This window comes from Wyeomyia smithii, chromosome 2 (assembly GCF_029784165.1).
Source record: "Wyeomyia smithii strain HCP4-BCI-WySm-NY-G18 chromosome 2, ASM2978416v1, whole genome shotgun sequence".
NCBI lineage: Eukaryota > Metazoa > Arthropoda > Insecta > Diptera > Culicidae > Wyeomyia > Wyeomyia smithii.
In genome coordinates, this window is record NC_073695.1 from 268,809,159 (window position 1) to 268,835,131 (window position 25,973).

At 35.1% G+C, this 25,973-nt stretch overlaps 2 protein-coding genes across 9 annotated transcripts in view; both read left to right on the top strand.

The window, feature by feature from the left end:
• The window catches only part of LOC129725137 (protein kinase C, brain isozyme), a 187,610-nt gene that overhangs the window by 80,951 nt on the left and 80,686 nt on the right, over window positions 1-25,973 (top strand). The window lies entirely within an intron of this gene.
• On the top strand, window positions 13,283-22,896 carry LOC129725138 (uncharacterized). The gene is made up of 2 exons (XM_055680613.1): window positions 13,283-15,044; window positions 20,536-22,896. Exons 1-2 carry the CDS (start codon window positions 14,912-14,914, stop codon window positions 21,528-21,530), a joined length of 1,128 nt encoding a protein of 375 aa, XP_055536588.1. The 5' UTR covers window positions 13,283-14,911; the 3' UTR covers window positions 21,531-22,896.

The following is a 25,973-nucleotide window of genomic DNA, read 5'->3' on the forward strand; positions in this document are numbered from 1 at the left end:
TAAGCATGTGGGCCAAAATACCCCCGTTACCCTATTACATCGGGGTGATAGTTGTTTCTTACGTGAAATTTTCTAAGGGATAGGATGAAGCTATCAAATTTGAAATAAGAATGGGTTGCATTTGTGAAAAATGTAAATTAAGTTTAAAATTGTTAACATAATGTATCTGGTAAAACTTTCAACCAAAAATTATTTTTTTCTGGATTCTAATTTTTTTTTTATCAACAAAAACGAGTCTTTCTTCAGGACAACGTTTTCTTGTAGAATGTAACTAACGAAAGTTAAGTACAAAAAACTAACTTTTAAGTACCTTTTATTTAAAATACTCTGTAACTCTGTACTCAACGAAGATAGGAATTTTGTTCGTTCAGCAAAGTTTCATATTTTTGCACGTTCTGAAACTTTGTCGAATAAACCATTTCTGTATCTCTTAACACAAAAAAGTTAGCATATTCAATATATGAAAACCTACTGTTACATAAGCTCGCCGTATTCTGATATGGATAGATAGGGACAAACGGAAACTACAAGATTTTATAGTACTTCAGTTTAACTTCAAGGAAAAGTATTGACATCATAATTCCACTTGCCCCTTTTTAACCTACACGTTCTAGAAGTTATCAAAAAAGCTAAAATGTGATATAACTTTGTAAGGAAAAGTTCTGGAGATACATTACCTTTGGCAAAAATGTGTGTTTTGTGTGCCCTAACAATTCCTTCGAACAATACTTACGTGTGAAATGCAACTAACAAGAGTTAAATACAACAAACTAAATTTCAAGGAAGTTTTAAATAATATACCTAATAACTTTGTACCTAATGAAGATAGGATTTTCATTTGTACAACAAAGTTTCATATTTTTAAATTTTCTACAACTATTCTGAATGAACCGTTTCTCTATCTCTTAACACAAAAAGTTAGTTAAATTTAATTTTTATATAGTAGTCTTTTTTGTTCCAAAGACATTCTCTTCTGGGCCGTTTATGGCAGGAAATTCAGAATATTTGGTAAACGCTTGAAAGGGTTTACATAAAACGATGAATATAGGTGTGTGTGTATCATGCTTACAGTTTTCTTCCAACGATAGATTTATAATTTTTCGTGTACCTTATTAAGAAGTAATTTTTGTTGGAGGTCGATATAAAATGCAGTATTGTATTAGTGTTTATGCAGATCTGAAGTAACTCATGAATTGTGTGGCCATCTAGACAGTGGCGCCATCCATCGTTTAGTAATACCAGTTTATTTTTTAAGTTTCAAAAATAACCAATCACCTCTTTTATCTGATTTTCCTATCAAAATGTTTACATCAAAACTGCGTTAGGACGACTTTCAGGGTTTTTTAAAATAAAAGTTTTGCAATGCTGGACTTTATAATATCTCAATCTTATTCAAAGTTATCTATGTTTTTCATCAAAATCTACACCTTCTTCATTTGTTTGTCATCCATGAAAATTTTTCTCGATCTCATTTTGAAGGGCAAGTACACATCTTCGATTCTTTGGTATTTTTTCATAAAATTCAAATAATAATCTTTCATCTGATCCAAAAATAAAAAAACCGATCTAGTGACTCAAAAGTTATAAATTTATGAAAATAAAGTATGGGTCATTTAATACGAAGTTTGGCTCAGAGTCACTCTAGGTTCACTTTAGAAAAAATCCTAATTTTGGTGTCGATTGGAATACCTTCCGCTCTGTAGGACCCAACTCTTTGTTGAAAAATAACGCATTTTTATTCTTTTTCTCCCAATTCATAGACGTAAGATGTCTGAAAAATGCTGATATGTGATTTAAGAAAAGAAACCAAGGAATCCAAAAGAAATATTATTTTTAACCGGAAGTGTTGCCAGATAAATTATTTTGTGTTTATTGTATTACGCGATTATACACTAAGGTCGCTTTTTACGCGGGTTTTTATTACGCAGATTCCGGAATTTACGCGTTTTTTTTACTCGGATTCCGGAATTAACGCGGTATTTTTTTTTGCTAGGATTTCGGTTTCCCTTCACTCGGAATGCAAAATTAACGATGGTTTTTTTTACGCGGATTCCGGAATTTACGCGGTTTTTTTACACAGTTTTTTTACGCGGCACGTATCCCCGCGTAAAAAGCGACTTTAGTCTATCTAGATAAACATTTCAAAAGGTCCTATCTGCTCTACTCGTTTTTCCGGAGCGTCTTTAAATTTTGGTAATGTTTCAGCTTCAGTAACTCTCCCAAGCGTGGTTTCCGTTCAGAAGGCTAGAGTGATCCCTCCGCTATTAACTTGTGCAAATAACGTGTCATAAAAGGTGTTTAATAAGTTGTAGTGATTGAATGAAAGTGATCAATCAAAAAATCGATCAAAGCAGATAGGACTTTTTGAAATGTTTCTCTAGATATATGATATGGCAAAAATGAGAACTGGTTTCGTGAAAATGGTATATCTCGAGATTGACTTATAGGGTAACGGGGGTATTTTGGCCAGCTTTGGGAAGTGTTCGCACAGTTCATTAAAAACAAACACAATTTTTCAACATAAATACCTACTCTAGTATACCATTGTTAAAAGCTAAGTGTCTATTTTAATATACACCGTTCAACAATGCAATATATTGAAAAATATCCTAGAAATATCAAAATTTCTACGAAGTACTAAAAACATACTTTGGTCCACCAAATTTTTACTTTAGCCCACCTTTATATTTACAGACGTGTATGGAAATAGTTCGGACTAATTATATTTAAGATCATCATCGGTATTTTTAGAGCAAAAATAGTGGGTCTGAGAAGAACATCCTTCTGCTGTGTATTTTTGTAAATTTTGGGCATCTAAAAATGAAATGATTTGGCTTATAGCGGTTTGACAGGCATTCTCATCCAATTTCAGATCGCTAAATGTAATAAATTAAGAAGTAATTACCTGTAAATTGTCACAAGCTGCTTCTTTGTTCACATGCAACGGCCGAACGGTGATCAATGGAGATGTCAAAACTTGGCATGGCAAAAATACGTTTGCTTCAAAAAGAGGCAAACATATTTCGGCCATGCGTTTAACCACTTTTTCAATATTTTCCAACATGTTAGAGTATACAAACTGTTTCTATGACATTTTGTTGTTGGTACTACAACAACGAATTGTTTCAAAAACATACATGTTTGTTACAATAGCTTCCGGACGTTGACTTGTATATTACCACTTCCTCTTGACTTTGGGTTGACTCAGCCATGACTTTGAATATGTATAAACTAATTCCACTAAATTCTAGGTACTAAACAGTACCTAGAGCCAGTTTTTCGCCGAAAATTAAAGTATAGTATGAGTCTTAGGTGTGTTTTTCAATGTTGCATGCATAGTTTTCTCATATTCATTGAATTTATCAGATAAAATGCGTAAAATGTTACTGGGTGGTCCAAAATAAGCATGTGGGCCAAAATACCCCCGTTACCCTATTACATCGGGGTGATAGTTGTTTCTTACGTGAAATTTTCTAAGGGATAGGATGAAGCTATCAAATTTGAAATAAGAATGGGTTGCATTTGTGAAAAATGTAAATTAAGTTTAAAATTGTTAACATAATGTATCTGGTAAAACTTTCAACCAAAAATTATTTTTTTCTGGATTCTAATTTTTTTTTTATCAACAAAAACGAGTCTTTCTTCAGGACAACGTTTTCTTGTAGAATGTAACTAACGAAAGTTAAGTACAAAAAACTAACTTTTAAGTACCTTTTATTTAAAATACTCTGTAACTCTGTACTCAACGAAGATAGGAATTTTGTTCGTTCAGCAAAGTTTCATATTTTTGCACGTTCTGAAACTTTGTCGAATAAACCATTTCTGTATCTCTTAACACAAAAAAGTTAGCATATTCAATATATGAAAACCTACTGTTACATAAGCTCGCCGTATTCTGATATGGATAGATAGGGACAAACGGAAACTACAAGATTTTATAGTACTTCAGTTTAACTTCAAGGAAAAGTATTGACATCATAATTCCACTTGCCCCTTTTTAACCTACACGTTCTAGAAGTTATCAAAAAAGCTAAAATGTGATATAACTTTGTAAGGAAAAGTTCTGGAGATACATTACCTTTGGCAAAAATGTGTGTTTTGTGTGCCCTAACAATTCCTTCGAACAATACTTACGTGTGAAATGCAACTAACAAGAGTTAAATACAACAAACTAAATTTCAAGGAAGTTTTAAATAATATACCTAATAACTTTGTACCTAATGAAGATAGGATTTTCATTTGTACAACAAAGTTTCATATTTTTAAATTTTCTACAACTATTCTGAATGAACCGTTTCTCTATCTCTTAACACAAAAAGTTAGTTAAATTTAATTTTTATATAGTAGTCTTTTTTGTTCCAAAGACATTCTCTTCTGGGCCGTTTATGGCAGGAAATTCAGAATATTTGGTAAACGCTTGAAAGGGTTTACATAAAACGATGAATATAGGTGTGTGTGTATGTGGACCGCGTGGTCATATTTTGGGTGATTTCAGACCTCCATGGACTTTACAGCAACCAAAAACAGAAAAGAAAGTCATGAGAACTGTTCGGGCATGCTTCTACTTCGTTGGGTCAGTCAAATATACCCCCAGGTCGGTGTTATTTATAAGCTGTTGAAACCGAACGAAACCATCACTGGGAAACGGCATCGATTTGATTTGATGCGATTGAGCCGAACACTTCCCGAAAAACGGACACAATACAAGCAAAGGCACGAAAATGTGATTCTACTGCAGGACAACGCTTGGCCTCATACTGCCAAAGTCGTTAAAATGACCAGTTCGTTCATCCTTTAGTAAGTATAAGTTTCAAACTTAGGTGTCGAGGTTTTTTTTAAGACCACTTTACTGCCGGTACCTGGATAACTGTCCCATAATGAAAAACAACATGTTGAGAAAACGGCGATTTAATATTATCCGTGAATTTTCGGATTTCCAGCAATTACATCCAGAACCAATGACCATAACAGTTTCATTGCACCACAAGTTTATCGTTGAGAACAAAAAAACATGGATGGAATTGGTTTCACGTTATATAACGAGAAAAAAAGACAAAATGGAACAAAACATGCGGGTACATTTCAAAAGTACTCGCATATTTTGTCCCATCACATATAAGTTCAACCAGCAACCGGCAGTATCATTGGCAATCACCCATAAGGTAGGCGATGAAACGCGCTGCCTGCCTAGCCACGGTGCAGACGAACGATGAAAACACGGTCTAGAAACGACACGAAAACGCTGGCATCGTGTGAACAGCGATTCCCCTGTCTCGTCTCTTCGGTTCGCCCATTCTTCTGCTACAGGAAGAAGGTTCTTGGAATGCCACTACAGGCGTAGGCATTATTTGGTGATTATGTTTCCTGGCATATATTTCTTCCTCCAAGCAAATGGCTCAGCGGCTTCTCTTCGATGGGCATTAGGGCGATATTATCTTTTCTTTTCTTTTTTTTTTTCTTCGGTAGCTCCACAGTTTAGAACACGTCGGTGAGGCTGTTATGTTTAACCTTGCTCGGTTTCGTGTCAAGGCTGATAAAGGCTATGATATGATTTGTGAGTAAATATGTTGGGAGAATGATTCTTTTCCATCTTTCGAGAGCCTAAAAAATCTTTCGAGAGCTGGAAGAGATTTTTGCACAGATCGCAGCAATCGTGTCAGCATATAGTTAAAGCTGCTGACCTCATCGTGCTCTCGAGCGGTAGTTTTGAAACTCGAAAGGAGCAGCTAAAGTCAACGACTCGCAGAATTGAAGAAAAAAAAACAAAAAGGAATTCATGTTACGTAAGCTTCTACCAGTCTGGTGATCCATTTTCTCACTCCCTTATGTCCTCCTCCGCCTCCTCCTTTCCGTACGCATGCACATGCAGGCAGCCGTAAAGATTAGTGAACGGTAAAAAAGGCCACTCGTGTTTCACTCACATATGTTTTTTTTTGTGGGGCTTCATCTTTCCGGTTCGTTTCCTTTCGGTGCCAACGACAGAATTAGGGCTTGTTTGAGGAAGAAGAGCAACGAAAGAAGAAAAAAAAATGCTTTGGACCCTGATGTCGCCCCATACGGCGTCACTACTTTGGTCCTGCATAAATTGACCGTTTTCGCATGGTTGCCAGCGCTGCTCACCGTTCAGAAGCTATACAATTCTAAGCAAAGCAACACAAAAAACGGATGTCACTTTTGTACTTTGCATTAGCCTAATTGAGTGTTGTTGTGGGTGTCATTGAATGTCACCTTCCGATGTAACGAAACGATGTCGACCGAATGTGAAGTACTAATCAATAGCGGAACATTTTGACATTGGTTTTCGACTTATAGGAAGAGTGGGCAATGAAAATATAAAAACTGAAACCTTAGAACATGTGTTCAGGTTTTGAGCGCTTATATCTCTCAGACTTTTTTCAGCAGATTCACGAGGTTTAAGCGTTTATCGATTAGAACTTATCCTACGATTAGATTTTGAGAGGAAGCTAGAACTTTGCTGAACAAATAGCTGAACAAAGGTTTTTGTACTTAATTTTTGTTAATTACGTTTACAAGAAAACGTTGTTCTGGAGAATTGCTAGGACACACAAAACACATGTTTTTGTACATCTCTAGGACTTTTCTTTACAAAATTATAGCATATTTCAGCTTATTTTTCCGATGATTCTAAGAACGTACAGGGTCCACCCATGGTTAAGTACGGCGGGTATATGTTGTAGGTTCCCATTAATTAAAAATAATATCTTTCTTGCGTTAAAAGATAAGGGAATGGTTTATTCGGTTTTAGAACATATAAAAACATGAAGCTTTGTTGGAAAACCAAAATTCCTATCTTCATTTGTAACAGAGTCACAGAATATTTTATATGAAAGTTAGTTAATATTAGTTTTTTTACTTAACTTTTTAGTTGCATTTAAAAAAAAAATGTTCTAAACAAATATTCGAGGATACAAAACACATGTTTTTGTCCAAAAGTACACATCTCTAGACCGTTCTCTTATAAAGTTATAGCATATTTTAGTTTATTTTTTCAACAAATTTAAGAACGACTCATCTCTTGAAATACAAATTCCAGGTCTTAGACTGTAAACCCCAATCTTTAATGTGTATTATAGATTCCAAAACGAATTTTTTTAATCCCGGCTTACAAGTTATAATCTGAAATTTGGCAAGATTTGATTTCTGACCGTGGGTTCTAGATACCGATAGATTCAATTTCAACCCTGCAGCTCTCAATTCTCAGCTTCAGAATATTGACTCTCGTTCCAGTCAGTCTTGTTTCTTTACTCATCTTTGTGTCTTTTTCAACACATAAATTACATCACATCAGTTTGTTAGTAGGCATTGTGATGAGCAAATAAAAAAGCACAACCTTATTGAGCGATAGCTTTGCGCGTAGGGAGTGTGGAATATAACTACACATATGAGTAGGCGAGCCAAAGCTGCGTGCTGTTGAGTAAATTAACTGTGTCTGAGCAAAATTTATCATAGACCTGCACCGTGATAATAAAAAAACTCAGTGAGCATAGCGCAGAGCCCTACGTAAACGCTACAGAACAGGTTATTAACCCTTTCCGACCGGGCCCATATAATTGCGTAGGTAGAAGGTGACTTAAACAAAACCTTCTCTCTCGCTTTTTGAACGTCATATTCATTGTTTTATTGCTCACAACGCTAGTGTCAACATCGCAGCTGCTACGAAATATAAAAAAACAGAGCAAGCAAATGTTTTTATGTACGAATTTTTCGGATTTAGGTTTCGTTGTCCGTCAATTTTCACACACACAATTGTGTGGGCTCGGTCGGAAAGGGTTAAGGAAACAGCCAGAAAAGTTTTCAACCAGCAAGAATTTTCATCATAGTGCCCTTATCAATGTGCAATAAATGTGCGCTATCTATATTTTATCAGTTGCAATCGAGAAAGTTTCTTTGTGAGAGCTTTATATGCGCTTACTCTTTTTTTTTTTGTTCACACAACATTTATTTGGCACGGCACAATACAAATTAATGTTTTACGGACGCGCTTACTCTTCACAATACATGCTTTCTGAAGTTGCGTGTGGCTTTCTTCACACAGTGTGCATTTGCTTCCAGCGTGTGAAAAAATAATTAACTCATCCGTTTTTTTCAACATGCTTCTCTGTTCTGCGCAAATTATATGAGCCTCTTTGTTACACACGATGAGTATGCCAAGACTGCTTTCAGTATAAACTCTAGGGTAAAATCTGTGTTTAGCGGAATCCTGAAATCCTGATTTTCAACTCACAATCTGAGGTCATGACTCTTGACATTTATCGAATCACGCCCTACTCAGTACTCCTGAGGTCGACCACTAAACGTACAACTGTCAAATCCCAGCGTGTGAGTCTCGAAGTTTTCTTGCTTCTATTTCTGAATTATAGATTCCAGATTTTCGACTTCCAATTCTGGACTTTCAGCTTGGCCGAAAAACCCTTCTAACGGCCAGAAAAAGCCGAAAAAAAATGATCCCAAATTAAGTTCAGAATTGCCGAAAACCCTTTCTGAAGGCCGGAAAAGGCCGAAACAGAAAATGGCTCCAATTTGGACTTGAGTGGCCGAAAACCCTTTTTAAAGGTCAGAAAAGGTCGCAATAGAAAATGATCTCAAACTGGACTCAGAATGGCCGAAAAACCCTTCAAAAGGTCAGAAAAAGCCGGAACTGGAAATTATCTAAAATTAGGTTCAGAATGACCGAAAACCCTTCTAAAAACCAGAAAAGGCCGAAATAGGAAATGATTCCAAATTAAGCTCAGCATTTCCGAAAAGCCCTTTCAACGGCCAGAAAAGGCCGGAATAGAAAATGATCCCAAAAATTAAGCTCAGAATGGCCGAAACCCCCTTTTGGAGGCCAGACAAGGCCAAAATAGAAAATGTTCTCAAACTTGACTCAAAATGGCCGAAAACCCTTCTAAAAGCCGATTAAGGCCGAAATAGGAAATGATCCCAAATTAATCTCAGGATTGCAGAATTGCCGAAATATAAAATGATCCCAAATTAAGCTCAGAATGACCGAAAAACCCCTTTGGAGGGCCTTTTTATAGGCCAGAAAAGGCCGAAATATAAAATGCTATAAATGCTAAAAGCTCAGAATGGCCGGAAGCCATTCTTTAAGCCGAAAAAGGCCAAAATAGGAAATGATCCCAAATTAAGGTCAAAATTGCCGAAAAGCCCTTTTTGAAGGCCAGAAAAGGCCGAAAAAGAAAATGATTCCAAATTAAGCTCAGAATGGCCGAAAAACCCTTTTGGAGGTCAGAAAAGGCAGAAGTAGAAAATGATTTCAACTGGACTCAAAATGGCCGAAAAACCCTTTTGGAGGTCAGAAAAGGCAGAAGTAGAAAATGATTTCAACTGGACTCAAAATGGCCGAAAACCCTTCTAAAAACCGAATGAGGCCGAAATAGGAAATTGATCCCAAATTAAGCTCAGAATTGTCGAAAAGCCTTTTTAAAGGCCAGCAAAGGCCGAAATAGAAAATGATCCCAAATTAAGCTCAGAATGGCCGAAAACCCTTCTGGAGGCTAGAAAAAGCCTTTTTAAAGGCCAGAAAAGGCCGAAATATAAAATGATCCCAAATTAAGATCTGAATGGCCGAAACCCCTTTTAAAAGTCGAAAAAGGACGAAAGAGGAAATGATCATAAATTAAGCTCAGAATGGCCGAAAAGCCCTTTTAAAGGCTAGAAAAGGCCGAAATAATAAATGAGCCCAAATTCAGCTGAGAATGGCCGAAAAACCCTTTTGGAAAAGCCTTTTTAAAGGCCAGAAAAGGCCGAAATAGGAAATGATCCCAAATTGAGCTCAGAATTGTAGAAAAGCCTATTTAAAGGCCAGAAAACGCCGAAATAAAAGAAGATCCTAAATTGAGCTCAGAATGGCCGAAAAACCCTTTTGGAGGCTATAAAAAGCCGCAATACAAAATGATCTCAAACTGGACTCAGAAATGACTCAAAATGGCCGAAAACCCTTCTAAAAGCAGAAAAAGGCCGAAATAGCAAATGATCCAAATTAAGCTCAGAATTGCCGAAAAGCACTCTAAAGGCTAGAACAGACCGAAATAGAAAATGATCCCTCATTAAGCTCAGAATGACCGAAAACCCTTCTAAAGGCCGAAATAGAAAATGATCCCAAATCGAGCTCTGAATGGCCGAAAACCTTTTATGAAGGCCAGAAAAGGCCGAAACAGAAAATGATCCCAAAATTTAGCTCTGATTGACCGAAAAACCGTTCTAAAGGCCGAAAAAGGTCACAATAGAAAATGATCCCAAATCAAGCACAGAATAGCTTAAATGCCCTTTTAAAGGCCAGAAAAGGTCGCAATAGAAAATGATCTCAAACTGGACTCAGAATGGCCGAAAAACCCTTCAAAAGGTCAGAAAAAGCCGGAACTGGAAATTATCTAAAATTAGGTTCAGAATGACCGAAAACCCTTCTAAAAACCAGAAAAGGCCGAAATAGGAAATGATTCCAAATTAAGCTCAGCATTTCCGAAAAGCCCTTTCAACGGCCAGAAAAGGCCGGAATAGAAAATGATCCCAAAAATTAAGCTCAGAATGGCCGAAACCCCCTTTTGGAGGCCAGACAAGGCCAAAATAGAAAATGTTCTCAAACTTGACTCAAAATGGCCGAAAACCCTTCTAAAAGCCGATTAAGGCCGAAATAGGAAATGATCCCAAATTAATCTCAGGATTGCAGAATTGCCGAAATATAAAATGATCCCAAATTAAGCTCAGAATGACCGAAAAACCCCTTTGGAGGGCCTTTTTATAGGCCAGAAAAGGCCGAAATATAAAATGCTATAAATGCTAAAAGCTCAGAATGGCCGGAAGCCATTCTTTAAGCCGAAAAAGGCCAAAATAGGAAATGATCCCAAATTAAGGTCAAAATTGCCGAAAAGCCCTTTTTGAAGGCCAGAAAAGGCCGAAAAAGAAAATGATTCCAAATTAAGCTCAGAATGGCCGAAAAACCCTTTTGGAGGTCAGAAAAGGCAGAAGTAGAAAATGATTTCAACTGGACTCAAAATGGCCGAAAAACCCTTTTGGAGGTCAGAAAAGGCAGAAGTAGAAAATGATTTCAACTGGACTCAAAATGGCCGAAAACCCTTCTAAAAACCGAATGAGGCCGAAATAGGAAATTGATCCCAAATTAAGCTCAGAATTGTCGAAAAGCCTTTTTAAAGGCCAGCAAAGGCCGAAATAGAAAATGATCCCAAATTAAGCTCAGAATGGCCGAAAACCCTTCTGGAGGCCAGAAAAAGCCTTTTTAAAGGCCAGAAAAGGCCGAAATATAAAATGATCCCAAATTAAGATCTGAATGGCCGAAACCCCTTTTAAAAGTCGAAAAAGGACGAAAGAGGAAATGATCATAAATTAAGCTCAGAATGGCCGAAAAGCCCTTTTAAAGGCTAGAAAAGGCCGAAATAATAAATGAGCCCAAATTCAGCTGAGAATGGCCGAAAAACCCTTTTGGAAAAGCCTTTTTAAAGGCCAGAAAAGGCCGAAATAGGAAATGATCCCAAATTGAGCTCAGAATTGTAGAAAAGCCTATTTAAAGGCCAGAAAACGCCGAAATAAAAGAAGATCCTAAATTAAGCTCAGAATGGCCGAAAAACCCTTTTGGAGGCTATAAAAAGCCGCAATACAAAATGATCTCAAACTGGACTCAGAAATGACTCAAAATGGCCGAAAACCCTTCTAAAAGCAGAAAAAGGCCGAAATAGCAAATGTTCCAAATTAAGCTCAGAATTGCCGAAAAGCACTCTAAAGGCTAGAACAGACCGAAATAGAAAATGATCCCTCATTAAGCTCAGAATGACCGAAAACCCTTCTAAAGGCCGAAATAGAAAATGATCCCAAATCGAGCTCTGAATGGCCGAAAACCTTTTATGAAGGCCAGAAAAGGCCGAAACAGAAAATGATCCCAAAATTTAGCTCTGATTGACCGAAAAACCGTTCTAAAGGCCGAAAAAGGTCACAATAGAAAATGATCCCAAATCAAGCACAGAATAGCTTAAATGCCCTTTTAAAGGCCAGAAAAGGCCGCAATAGAAAATGATCCCAAACTGGGCGCAGCATGGCCGAAACCCCCTTCTAAAGGCCAGAAAAATCCGAAACAAAAAATGATCCCAAATTAAGCTTAGAAATGCCGAAAACTCTTAACAAGGCCAGAAAAGGTCGGAATAGAAAATGATCCCAAACTGGATTCAGAATTGCCGAAAAGCCCTTCTAAAGACCAGAAAAGATCAAAATAAAATGATCCAAAATTAATCAGAATGGCCGAAAAAATTTGGGTCAGAAAAGTCCTTCTAAAGGTTAGAAAAGACCGAAACAGAAAATGATCCCAAAGGCCGAAATATAAAATGATCCCAAATTAAGCTCTGAATGGCCAAAAACCTCTTGTAAAGGTCAAAAAGGCCGAAAAAGCAAATAATCCCAAATTGAGCACAGAATGATCAAAACCCCTTTTTAAAAGCCAGAAAAGGCCGAAATAGAAAATGATACCAAATTGAGCTCAGAATTGCCGAAAAGCCCTTCTGAAAGTCAAAAAAGGCCGAAATAGAAAATGATCCCAAACTGGGCTCAGAATGGCCCAGAATTTAAACTTTAGAACATGGTGTCTGATATTACAGTCCGAAACAAAGAATCTAGGATTCAAGATCCTGAGATCAGATGCCAGAATTAGAAATACAAGTTTTGCAACTTTTTTGCATAATCAAAACAACTAGAAGCACAAAAAAGGTATATTGTACAGTCATACCTCGATATAAGGCAACTTGATTTTCGTTACGTTATATCGAAGCAAAAATTTTTTTTTTTAAATTTATGCAAGAATGTTAATGATTACTCAGATATGCGCGAAAACTCATTTTCCATCACCTATCACTATTTTCATTTAGAAATATTTTCAGAAGCAAAAAAAAAAAAATTTTTTTTTCAATTGATACACAGATTACTCAAAGAAGCGTGAAAACCTATTTCCCATCACCTATCAGTAGTTTTAAACCATTCTTATGCCCATTTAGGACAATTTTCAACAAGCAAAAAAAAATTTTTTTTAATTGATGCAAGACTGTTGATGGTTACTCAAAGATGCGCGAAAACCAATTTCCCATCACCTATCAGTATTTTTTAACCTTTCCTATGCCCATTTAAAGAAAAATTTCAGCAAGCAAAAAATCTTTGAGTAACCTGTGTATCAATTGAAGAAAAAAGTTTTTTTGCTTCTGAAAATATTTCTAAATGGGCATAAGAAAGGTTTAATTATACTGATAGGTGATGGAAAGTGGGTTTTCGCGCATATTCGAGCAACCATTAACATTCTTGCATTAATAAAAAATTTTTTTTTTGCTTCGATATAACGTAACGAAAATAAGTTGCCTTATATCGAGGTATGACTGTATTATTATTGGTGAAATTCTCGGTCGGTTAGGGAAGGAGAAAGAAAGTGTTACAATCGTTGTCGCCAGAAATCGAGTTTACCTCTGCATCTCTAACGACTGTCCCGGAAAGTAAGGTTACTTTGTCACCGTAGTAAGTGACGGATTTTTATACTTTTACCCTTCCCTCTACACGCCTCTATATGGACTCTACTGCTCTTCGTTACCGAGCTACGTTAGTTAACCTGCCAAGTATCGACAATTATAGCTGCCTGGAGATGTATTGTGACTTTTGCTCTGGAGTTTGGCGTGAGGAAAGGATCCAGAAGGGAGATGGAAGAAAACCTGAGAATATATGTATACGATACTTGCGTATCGTTGTTTTCTTCTACATTCGCTATTGCAAAGACCTTCAAATAATGCCGAATCGACACAAGAACTACATTTTTTGTTTTCTTCTATGCTGCCCTACTACTAATACGTTCAGTGAGATTACCCGTTTGCTAGGGCGAATAGCTATCGCAAATGTACAGCAACAGAAAAAGTGTTCTGGGAAAACAGTTCTAAAAAGGCTGTACTTTTAAAATGCCTGCACACAACCCGTCTCTATTTTATTTTCGAGAGGTGAACCTAGATTCCCACTAATCGAAAAGTATTAGGGTGGCCGCAAAAATATTCATGGCAAATTTCAAAAACCGACTGGGAACTGTGTACTTATTGGCCCAAAAAATGACCTGTGTAAAATTTCAGCTGATTTAGGGGTGCTTTCAAGCACTCATAAGAATTTTGATGTTTTGACTGTCGACAATTAACCACCCTAATGCAAAATTTTTTTAAGATGCCTAATAAACATTGAAACGGGTCTATAACTCGTGTTAAACATTTTTATTTTTTTCAAAAAATACAAACTGTAAGCTAAGCATCAATAAATTATAGAACTTGAAGAAATAAAAAAAATTAAAGTTCGAAAAAAAAGTTTTTCAGAGTGTATAGTTTTTGAAGTGCAAAACTGTTATCTACTACTTAGCGGAAGACACTGCACCGGATTAAATAGACTGTTTTGGCTTTTAAAATATTTTCATGATTAATAGGTACTTGGGCCAGTCAATTGGATTTGTATGTTCTTACTGTTAACCTAACACTAATACCTAATAATGATAAAGGGCTCTTCCCACTGCTTCCGATCCGGGACCGGGCCGGAACCGGGCCGTGGCTGATCCGTGTGTCATCCGGGCTCCTTTGAGATTGATTGCATGCGTTCTTACGAACGCATTCACACCGACGCGACGTGCCCAGACCGGAGCAGCGCTGAGTTGCCGTCGTGCGAGAAAAAAACTATCGTTGCCGACGATACTTTGTGTTGCCGGGAGAGTGCACGGAAGGCATTCGGGTAGATGCGCGTATGTAGTAGTAACATATTTTCGGTTTTGCTTTGCATTTGCATTCATGCATATTGCCGTCACAGTCAAACGTTGAATGATAGTTCGGGAAAAGTGTTGTGTTAAAAAGTGTTGTGTTTTTGCTAAAACCAAATATTGGAAATGGATGACGAAAAACTGATCGAACTTGTGAGAAGCCATCCTGTGTTGTACGATTTGGGAGAGGCACGGTATTTAGACTCGCGGCACAAAACGGTCATTTGGAACAAAATCGCTGCAGAATTAGAAGCAGAAGGTATGGCCTAAATCTTGATTTTATTTAACCCCTTAAGAACCAAGGAAAGCATTTTTCCCAAATTTTGAATTCTTGATTCTCTTATCTCACTTCGATGTTTTGTGTAATTTTCATATAAAATTTCAAAATAAAACGTGTGCTGACTTCTGCTCACATTAAAGTCATAGGAAGAGTTTAAAAGATAACGGAACTGACTTGTATTCGGTGAGTTGTACGGGTAATTGTGTCGTGAATGATTGATATTCCTTTGTTTTTCCACGTGTTTAATGTTATTCGGTAAGTGTGATTGCGTATAATTGCAAAGCAGGCTTGATCAGATATATTTAATTGACACAAAACAAGTTTTGGGCAAAATATTTTCCTGTGCTCCATTGGATATATCTCGTTGTGCCGTTCAAAAGATATTTGCATTGATTTTCGAATATTGCATTAAAACGGCGTTTCAAGAGCAAATATTCAGTTATTGATTGTTTTAATTTGGTGCATGCACTTAGTGCTCAATAATTCTAACATATCTGAATTGGTTATTTTCGCGACTTTTAAACCCAGTTATTTTTTTGTTATTGAATATCAAGATTTGTTATTCATCTAGTCTTGAAGGAACAATATGTGGGTTTTATTTTTTGTTATTTTACCAACTATGTGAACGATAATAAGATCAAATTTAAGTATTGTATTATCGAGTTCCTAATATCTGATTATGATATTATTATGATACTTTCTCCTACTTTGTATAGTTACAATTGATTAAAAATATATACCTTTATCAAAAATGTATATTTTGTGCAAACCTTTCTGGAGAATCTCGTTAAACAAAAAAGATTCGTTATAGGTTACAAAATTTAGAAAATTTGATAGTTTCGAAAAAAGGTAATTTATCGAGTCATTTTAATTCAGATAGAGTCATCTTAAAAACCAAACCAAATTGCATTTCGAAGCATCAAAAATGTATTTAATGTGATATTTCAGACTTTAAATATCTCGTCGAAGAAATGGTATTTTTATTTTTATAATAATTATATTTTTTCAAAATTAATAACTTAAAACTGTGTGCGAACCATGGCCATCCTCACGCTAGTGACATAACATACAATCAAACTGCAATAACTTAATAAACGCGTACACCATAGGGGCCGTTCCTAAACCACGTGGTCATATTTTGATCAGTTTTTATACCTTCTACCCCCGTGGTCTTTCGTCTTTTGGTAAACCCTCTCGTTTCCCCAGTGTCTGCAACCACGTGGTCGTTTCATTTCGCCAAAAATGCACTTTTTCTCTATACTAGTTGCTGAATGCATTATTGTTATTGAACTTTTAGTACATTCTACATTCCGGAGGAATCAGTTTACAGTAATTTTTGATCAAATATAATAGATAAATGTTTGGTGTTATTTTTGAAAAAGTGATTCTAATCAGATTGTTCCTGTGCGTAATATCGAATAGAGTTAATTGTTAAATAAGTAAAGACGACAATATTTTTGTGACAAATGCGATGTATGTGAAAGATTGCTCATATGTTAGCTGATTTTACATTAACCCTGGAAAGATAAACTTATGTTGATTGAAAATTGACTTTTAAATCTCAAAATCTGTCAATCTGTCAATAATGAGTGGTCATCACGATGTTAACTATCGATGTGCTATCAATACACATACCTACCAAAATTTATTAAAAAAAACGAGAATGAAATCCCACTATTAAAATAAAACAGAGGGTAATGTCACTGAAAGTGAGGAAGCATATTGACGCAAACTATCTTTCTAGGATTAACAATATTTTTTTTTACGTTAAGAGCAAGTCAATAATTTTTGCTTGAAATGTGTATCGAACAGGTTGTTCAAATTTCACTACTCTATTGTTGAGAAAGTCGTGATTGAATTTTCTTCAAGAAAGATGCACACCATAATAAAAATAACCTCAGGAATTTTCGAGAACAAAATGTTATTCTTCGATTTTCATAAAAGAAATAATTTCTGATCTAATCCTGCAAATATATATTGCAATAATGTATGAAAAATGTATAACAATATTAAAAGTTCTAGAAAACAGGTTTAAGAAAACAGATACAGTGATTCCCCGATTTTATCACCCCCTATATGATGTTTGAGGTGATAAAATAGGGAAAGTGATAAAATCGGGAAATTTTTTTCATTATTATTTCGTTATTAAAGATGGAAAACCAATAATTTAATATGTAAAATCAGAAAGAAAAACAAGAAATCATATCATATCAAAAAGCAATTCTATCTGTCTGTCTGTCTCTCCTGATCATTAAAGACGTGAAAACTACTCTACCAATCGGCTAAAAAATTTGTATGTAGGGGTTTTTGAGGCCGGAAAGGTTAATAGAGCAGCTCGAGACTCCTCCATCTTCTTAAAGGGAGGGCGATAACACAAACTCCTGCGTAACTTGAAAACTAATCAAGCAAATGGAACCAAATTTGACATGGTGAGGTTTTTAGGAGTAAGAAATATGTCAATGGTAAGTTGACACCCCTCCCTCCTCTGGAAGGGAGGGCTCTTATATAAATGAAACATAAATTTCACTACTAGTTCGTAGGTTAGGTACTAGTGTTTGCATAAAGCTATGAAGTTGTGCTGTAAGTGTCATACATATCTCAAGCAGCCTAAAAAATTAATTTCTCGTGAGTTTCAGCTATTTTCTAAGGTAACGAAAGAGGGATCAGAAATGACCCTCAATGTGTATACGTGGTTTATTGATAGCCCTTTCACAAAATATATCTTCAATACATTTCAAAACACATGAAAATTGAGATTTTTTTTACTTTTTCTTCATTCACCCGCAAAAAACACGAAAACAAATCGATAACGTAGTTGAAACAACAGCGATGAATTTAAAAACAAAAATTAATCGGATGCTGTCTACAGACTTAAAACGACGAGTTTGTCTTTATAAGACGTTGTCTTCAAAGAACGAAGTTTGTATCTTGATTGCTAGTTGAACTGCCACTTGTGAATAATTGTGAAATGGTGCACGTGCAATTGTATTATATGGCAAATAGCTTGTATATTTTAATAGATAAAACATTTTTTTTGCAAAAATGCATTTTTGGAAGGCTAATAACTTTGTAGAAGGTATGAAAATTCGGAAAAATGTGGGAAAAAAGTTAGAACGAAAATTGAGATTTTTAGTGCCTATTGAAAGAAAACTTCATATGATTCGTAATATGTAGGAGATTTGCTGAAGACACTATGCGTCTATCTCAATAAAATGAAGAAGGAAATTTTCTATCTAACTTTTAGGTGAATTGATCACCCAATTTTATATATCAAAAGATGCGTTGTTCAATAGCTTAATATATATATATATATATATATATATATATATATATATATATATATATATATATATATATATATATATATATATATATATATATATATATATATATATATATATATATATATATATATATATATATATATATATATATATATATACTTTTTGGCTTGAATCACTATTCAATTAATCGAACGAAAACGCAAAAATAAAACACTGTACAATGGGTGAGTTTCCAATGAAAACTATATCTAGAATGATGGTATTCTACAAAGAGCTGTGAAAAAGTACTAAAATATTGAATCTAAATAGAAAATCAGTGCATACTTATATTTTTTTTGATGAAATGTTATATGATGATAATATCGGGTGAAAAAGGTGATAAAATCGGGGGCCGATAAAATCCGGGGCAGATAAAATCAGGTACTGATATAATCGGATTATTACTGTATTATGAAAATTTCGAATGAAATTTTCGCCAATGTTTTCTCAGTAAAAAGTGTGTAGATGAAAGATTGTTTATTTTTAAACACTTTTCGTCCAAAGTTATAGTAAACTTTATACTCATCTTAAAAAATGAATGTTTGTGTTTATTTTGAAATATTTAGTAAATATTAAATAAGTCTTTACTTCTAGTGATTTTTTCCAAATTTTTTTTATAATTCAAAAATATCATTTGAAAGGCGATATTTTTTTTTAATTGTTAGGAACAAAGATCATTCTGCGTTTTGAACTTTGTTCCTAAAAATTAAAGAGCTGGTTTGACTAGCGATAATAGAGCAATTGAATGACATATGTAGGGCAAAAAATACATTAAAACTTTCAGCTCTGCAGATTTTAGTGCTTCTGAACTCAATAACACTTCTTATTGAATGTTATTAATTGAAATCATCATTATATTCTACCACAAAAGTCAGGCCCGTATTTGAGGAAGGGGGGGCGGAGGGGGAAAATTCCCCGGGTCTCCCGATCTAAGGGGGCCCTAGTCCTGGGGCGACCTTTTTTTTGCTCGGCTCCTTACAGAACGTTACCTCTAAATGTTTAAGAAAAGAGGGCCTCACAAACAAATTTGCTCCGGGCCCCCAGCATCTAAATCCGGCCCTGACAAAGGCCCTGAAAAAGTATGTACTATCGTACTTTTAACATTTACAATTGTTTTAAGGCCAAGACGTTGTTATTTATTAACTACAAGCAGTCATTGAGTATTATGCCAACTCTCAGAACTAATGTTACAAACCTCGCCGCACTGTAAAATATAATTTCTATTTTTCAAAAGGTAAATGTCACATTAGGCAAGGCCTCCTTAAAACCGAGGAAATAATATTTTTTATCTTTCTAATCGCTGACAAATCGGAAATTTCCTTAAAAATTATAAAGTATAAAGTCGTATCAAATAAATTTATTGATTGAAAAAAATCAATAAAGCTGCGAGTGTTTCTCAATTGGCAATTGGCTTGTCACTTCTTTAAGGACAAATCGACTATGAATGTATATTTTTTGTGACAACAATCATAATCTTCACCTGATGGTAATAATAAATTATGATTCAGAAAAAAACCTCGTGGTTTATTCGCTAAACACCCCACCCCCGCGTGGTCTTTCGTGGTCTTTTGTCGGGGTCTAGGAACGGCCTTATACCAGACTATTTTTGTTGGTATTGACTGGAATACTCGAGCAAAGGATGATATCAAATTGATAATAAAAATTTAAAAACAGTTATAGTTACTCGTTTTGGTCATTTTAATGGTTAGCTAATTAGAAAATATAACAAAACATATTCGTCTTGATTGAAAACATATTATGCATTCACGCTAAAAGCTAACCAACATAACCAACTGAACTTGAAGAAATTAAAAATAAGGAAAATAAAATTTGAAAAAAAAATTGTTTAACAGTGTAAGTTTTTTTGAAACTGCAACTTTGCCGAAGACGTCACACCGCTCAAACGAATCGTTTTGGCTTTAGAAGTATTTGTAATCATCAACACCTTTTTCACATAGCTTCTCAAAATTGAGTTGTGTTTCAAAACAAAAAAAGTACTAAATGACATGTTTTATCCATAGAATCATCCATGCAAAGTTGCAGCCAAACAAAAATTAATCGATTAAAATGGTTGCCGTTTTTTGTGGAATTACTTCGTATTCAATATATCTTAATTTCAAGAACACTTATTCCATATTTATTTCCAGCGAATGATTGCAAATCAAGATGGAGTAACATCCGAGATCAATATCGGAAATCATTGAAAAAGGAAACTACGAGGAGTGGCCAAGCGGCCACTCAAATCCGGCCATACAAATACAAACATCTATTGAGATTTCTAAAGCCAACTTTCGAGGAACGGGCAACCATGAGCAATATTGAGCCTGAGGAGCCTGTTGATGACTCGTGGACTGAGCCAGCGGGCGAAGAGGAAATAACTATGCAGGAAGAGCCAATTACCAAACCCTCACGCAAACCGAAGGCTCAATCTAAGCGACGAGGAAGGAGTACAGAGCCCAGTGCATCATCACAACTGATGAAATACTTGATTTCAAAAAAAAGGTCCGAACAATCGGATGGTCACTTACATCCGGTGGATGCTTTTTTGTCAGGTATTGCCCCGATTCTTAAATCGTTAGATCCACTAAATTTGAATAAGGCCAGAGCAGAAATTAATGCAACGGTACAAAAATATGAGCTGGCCATGCTAATGCAAGAAAGTCCATCGAACTGTCAAACTCTACCTCAAACATCATCAAACTCTATCGCAATGTGTCCAACGCCCCCTTCAGTATATCGTATATCGTCACCATTGTGGTCACCACCACGAAATCCTTCACCGCTACAAAATCCGTCACCGCCACGATATCCGTCACCGCTGCGAAATTTTGGGTCACCACGTAAGTCTACGCCAACATCCAGATACGCGCTATCACCTCCACCGCTACAAAATCCGTCACCGCCACGATTTACGTCACCGCTGCGAAATCGTAGTTCACCACGTAAGTCTACGCCAACATCCAGATACGCGCCATCACCTCCACTGAAAATACCTCCGTTACGACCTGCAAAACCACGAGCCCTAACACCACCACCACCGCAAGAGAAGCACCCGGACAAGAAACCGATCGAAAACCACTCAATTTCGTTTTCTTATAATGATTTTTTTAAAAATTTTAAATTTAATATGAATGAACTTTGAGTATCAAAACATGATACGTACTAAGAAGTTTATTTATTTATTGCTTGAAACACCAAAATCCAGATCAGTAGAGCAATTCCACAAAAAACGGGCAACCATTTCAATCGACCATTTTTTAATCATCTGAAACTGTGCAAAGATGTTCCTTGGGCAAAAGATGCCATATTGTATTTTTTTTTTAATCACGATGTAAACATGATATATGGAAAAGATATTGATAATTGAAAAAAATGATAATTGAAAAACGGTTTGTTTGATCGGTGTGACGTGATTAGTAATTTCCTACAACTCAGACAGTTTTTCTACACAATAAACAGTTTATCTATACAACAAACGGCATTTGACCTGCTTTAAATGTTGCTATATGTTCACGAGTTTTGAGAGATTTCATTCCAAAATTTAAAATAATAACAATAATAATGTTGAGAATTTAGAAAGAATTTTCTGTTTATTGATGTTTTTTTTTCATTGCCACGGGACCAATCCTTCAGTAGAATTAAAATAATTCTTGAATGATTCCCGAGCATTAAAGGCATTTCTGGAAGAATTTCCTCCTTGAGCTGGCAGTTTCGAAAGGCAGGGCGACACTTGATCTTCCGATGAAGACGCACTGTATGCAGGCGTTACACCATGGAATGTGCGGATGTGGTTATGCAGCACGCAGCTCGAAAAAATCAGATAATCTATGTTCTCCGGGTTTGCATGAATGGTACGGCAATACATTCGACACCACGCAGCAAGCATGCCAAATGCATTTTCGGACACCCTTCTGGCACGGCTGAGACGGTAGTTGAAAATCCGTTTGGCGTCATCAAGATTTTGACCCGGATATGGTCGCATGAGGTACGTTTTGAGCGGGAATGCCTCATCACCGACGACGACGAAAGGTGCGGATTGGTTTGTTCCGGGTAAGGGTGCATCCTCGGGCATGGCAAAAGTACCATTTTGGAACCTTTTCCCCATATTGGAGCTCGCGAAAATCCCACCATCGCTCTCTTTTCCAAAACTTCCCACATCAACCGCTATAAAATTACCATGGGCATCAACCAAGGCAAGCAGCACCACGGAATACGTTTTTTTGTAGTTGAAGTACTTGCTTCCGCTATTGGCTGGTTTATTAATAGTGACGTGCTTCCCATCGATAGCGGCCACGCAGTTGGGGAAATTCCACTGCGTTTCAAAATCATTCGCAATTTTCCTCCACTTTTCTTTGGTGGGTGTCGGCATTACCTCTGGCATTAACACGTCGACAATGGCACGGCATGTCTCGTGAATGATTTTGTGCACGGTACTTCCTCCCAAACGGTAACTGAACGAAATCGTTTTCTGGGCATCACCAGTAGCCAAGTACCTAAAATAAAAAAAAAAATTTTTAAAAATAAAAAAACAAAAAATAAACTAAAAACAAAACTTGAAAAAAAAATGCAAAAAAATTTAAAAAAAAAATGAAAAAAAAAATAAAAAATTAAAAAAAAATAAAATAAACAAGAAAAAATTTACAAGAAAAAATTTTAATTAAATAATTAAAATAATGGAAATACCTGAAATAAAAAAAAAAAATTTAAAAAATAAAAAAACAAAAAATAAACTAAAAACAAAACTTGAAAAAAAAAATGCAAAAAAATTTAAAAAAAAAAATGAAAAAAAAAAAATAAAAAATTAAAAAAAAAAAAAAATAAACAAGAAAAAATTTACAAGAAAAAATTTTAATTAAATAATTAAAAGCAGTGGAATTTAAAAAAATGAAAATCATATAAAAAAAAAAAAATTTAAAAAGAAAATATAATAAGAAGAAATAAAACAAATAAAAAAAAAAGAATATAGTTTTAGTAAATTCCCTTAATTCGCGTTCAAACACCCTCAAAAATAGCGTTTCAAGTGTTCAACCTTGCAGAAATCGACACTGTATTCTACTCAAATTCTGATAAAACCTGGACAACATAACCCTATTTTCGTTCCCCAGTTATTGGACAACAAATTTCCGGAACTTCTACCGGGTTAAAAGAAATACTTTTGAGCATCACCAGTAGCCAAAAACCTAAAAATTAAAAAAATTAAAATAAATTGAAAATGAAACAAAAAAAATTAAAAGCAAACAAAATAAAATAAAACAAGCAAAAACAATTGAAAAAAAAATTAAAAAAAATGAAAAAAAAAATTAAAAAGAAAAATTAAAAATAAAATTTAGAAAAAATAATCAAATAAAAGAAAACAAAAAAATGAATAAAATAAATAAAAATAGATAAAATAAAATTATATAAAAAAAACAGAAATAAAAAACTAAAAGAAATAAAACAAATAAAAAACAAAAAAATACAATATAGTTTTAGTAGATTCCCTTGACTCGCGTTCAAACACCCTCAAAAATAGCATTTCCAGTGTTTAACCTTGCAGAAATCGACACTGTATTCTACTGATAAAACCTGGTCAACATAACCCTATTTTCGTTCCCCAGTCATTGAATAATAAATTTCCGGAATTTCTACCTGGTTAAAAGAAATACAATCAAACCTGTTTTTGTGCGAGGGATAGGAACCGCACAAAATAAATCGCATAAAAAAATCTTTTGAAACTTCACGTGCAGATCTAAAACGATGTTTCCACAACATTATTAAAAAAATCTTTTTTTATGCGGTGGATAGGGTCCGCATAAAAAAATCTCAGTTAAAAACTACTCGAAAGTTGATGATTCTGATTTAGAATACTTATGAAAAGAATTTTAAAACATCTGATTAATAAACATATCTTTTTCGAACATACTAATTTTTCCAACCGCTATCCTTCGCAAGCTGGCAATACGTGACTTTTTCTACGTAAAACGGGCTCAATTAGTAATTTTTTGACGCAATACTAATGTAATGCGTTGAGATTCATTCCAAGGATTGGAAAAACTAAATGGCTAGAAATCTTGTCAGATGTAGTCCTTTTTCGTAAACCGCACAAAAAAAAAATTCGCACAAAAAAAAATCGCACAAATAAAATAACAGCATAAAAAAGTCGCACAAAATATAATTCGCATAAAAACTGGTTTTACTGTACTTTTGAGCCAGCCTGTGGCTGAAAGCCACCCTAATAAAGCAATAAAAAAAATAAAAGAAAAAAATATTGAAAAAAAACAAAATTTTTTTAAAAAAACTGAAAAAAATAAATAAAATAAATAAAAAACAAAATTTAAAAAAAATTGAATTAAATAAATAAAAATAAATAAAAAAAATGGAAAAAAATGAAAAAAATAATAAATGAAACAAAACAGAAATAAATAGAAAAAAAGCAATAAAACAAATAAAAAATAAAAAAAAATAGTTTCAAAAATAATAAATTAATATAAATAATATAAATAAATTAATAAATTTAATTATTTAATTAATTAATTCTCTCGAAACACCCTTAAAAACAGCGTTTCCAGCGTTCAACCTTGCAGAAATCGACACTGTATTCTACTCAAATTCTAATAAAAACCTGAACAACATAACCCTATTTTCGTTTCTCCAGTCATTTGATAACAAATTTCCGGAATTTCTACCGGGTTAAAAGAAATACTAACCTCAATGTTACAGCCAGGCGCTCTCTCGGCGGAATAGCCTCCCGAAAGTTGGTATTCTGTTTCCGTATCTGGGGACCGATCTTTTCAACCAAAAAATCGAAGCAGGCTTCCGACATCCGAAAGTATTGCCAAAATTTTTCCGCATCAACCACCAGCTCTTTGTACAACGTATAAAATTCACCCTCACTTTTTCTCTTTAGCCATGCCTCGTGAACCCAAACCTGTCGTTTGTTTTCTTGAACTTCGTCTTCGAGGGCCACGGCAATCATCATCAATTCCTCCTCTGTGAACGGCATATTGAAAAATCACACAAAACCACAAAAACTAGAAAACTCTCCGATAAACTGAAAAGCGACCAACTGACGCGACGATACAAACGAAAAAAACAACCTGGGACGCGAAGTGCGGTTGCGGTATGAAAGAAAGCCGAAGACGTTCTTTCACATACACACATCAACATTTCTCAGCCAGAGCGCAGCGCGGGCACGGTTCAAGCACGGCGCAGTGTGAATGCATGAAAAGTCCCGGACGAGCCCGGTCCCGGCCCGGTCCCTGAACGGAAGCAGTGGGAATAGCCCTTAACACAGTGCAACATTTTTTTCGTCCTGGCTTCTATGTATGATTTTTCCATTTACTTTGACGCAAAAACTAATTCCCCCGAGTTTGAGTTTGAAGCCGCCATTTTGAATTTTTGAGATATCGGAAATTATCGATGTTTTTTTCATTTCACCGGTCAGAACATAAAAATTTTGCTTCGGGTACACTCAAAATAATCTTCACGTTATAATTACCGGAAAAGTTATGTGAATATTTTCCACTGTCATTTTCACGTAGAGTTTACGTGATTGTCATTTGAGTTCATCATGATCTGGTGAGATGATTTATCCTGTGAATATTAA

Excerpts from the sequence above, each read along its gene's own strand:
- LOC129725138 (XM_055680613.1), top strand. The coding sequence starts at position 14,912 with ATGGATGACGAAAAACTGATCGAACTTGTGAGAAGCCATCCTGTGTTG. Across the intron at positions 15,045-20,535 it reads TGCAGAATTAGAAGCAGAAG|CGAATGATTGCAAATCAAGA; the intron begins GTATGGCCTAAA and ends ATTTATTTCCAG.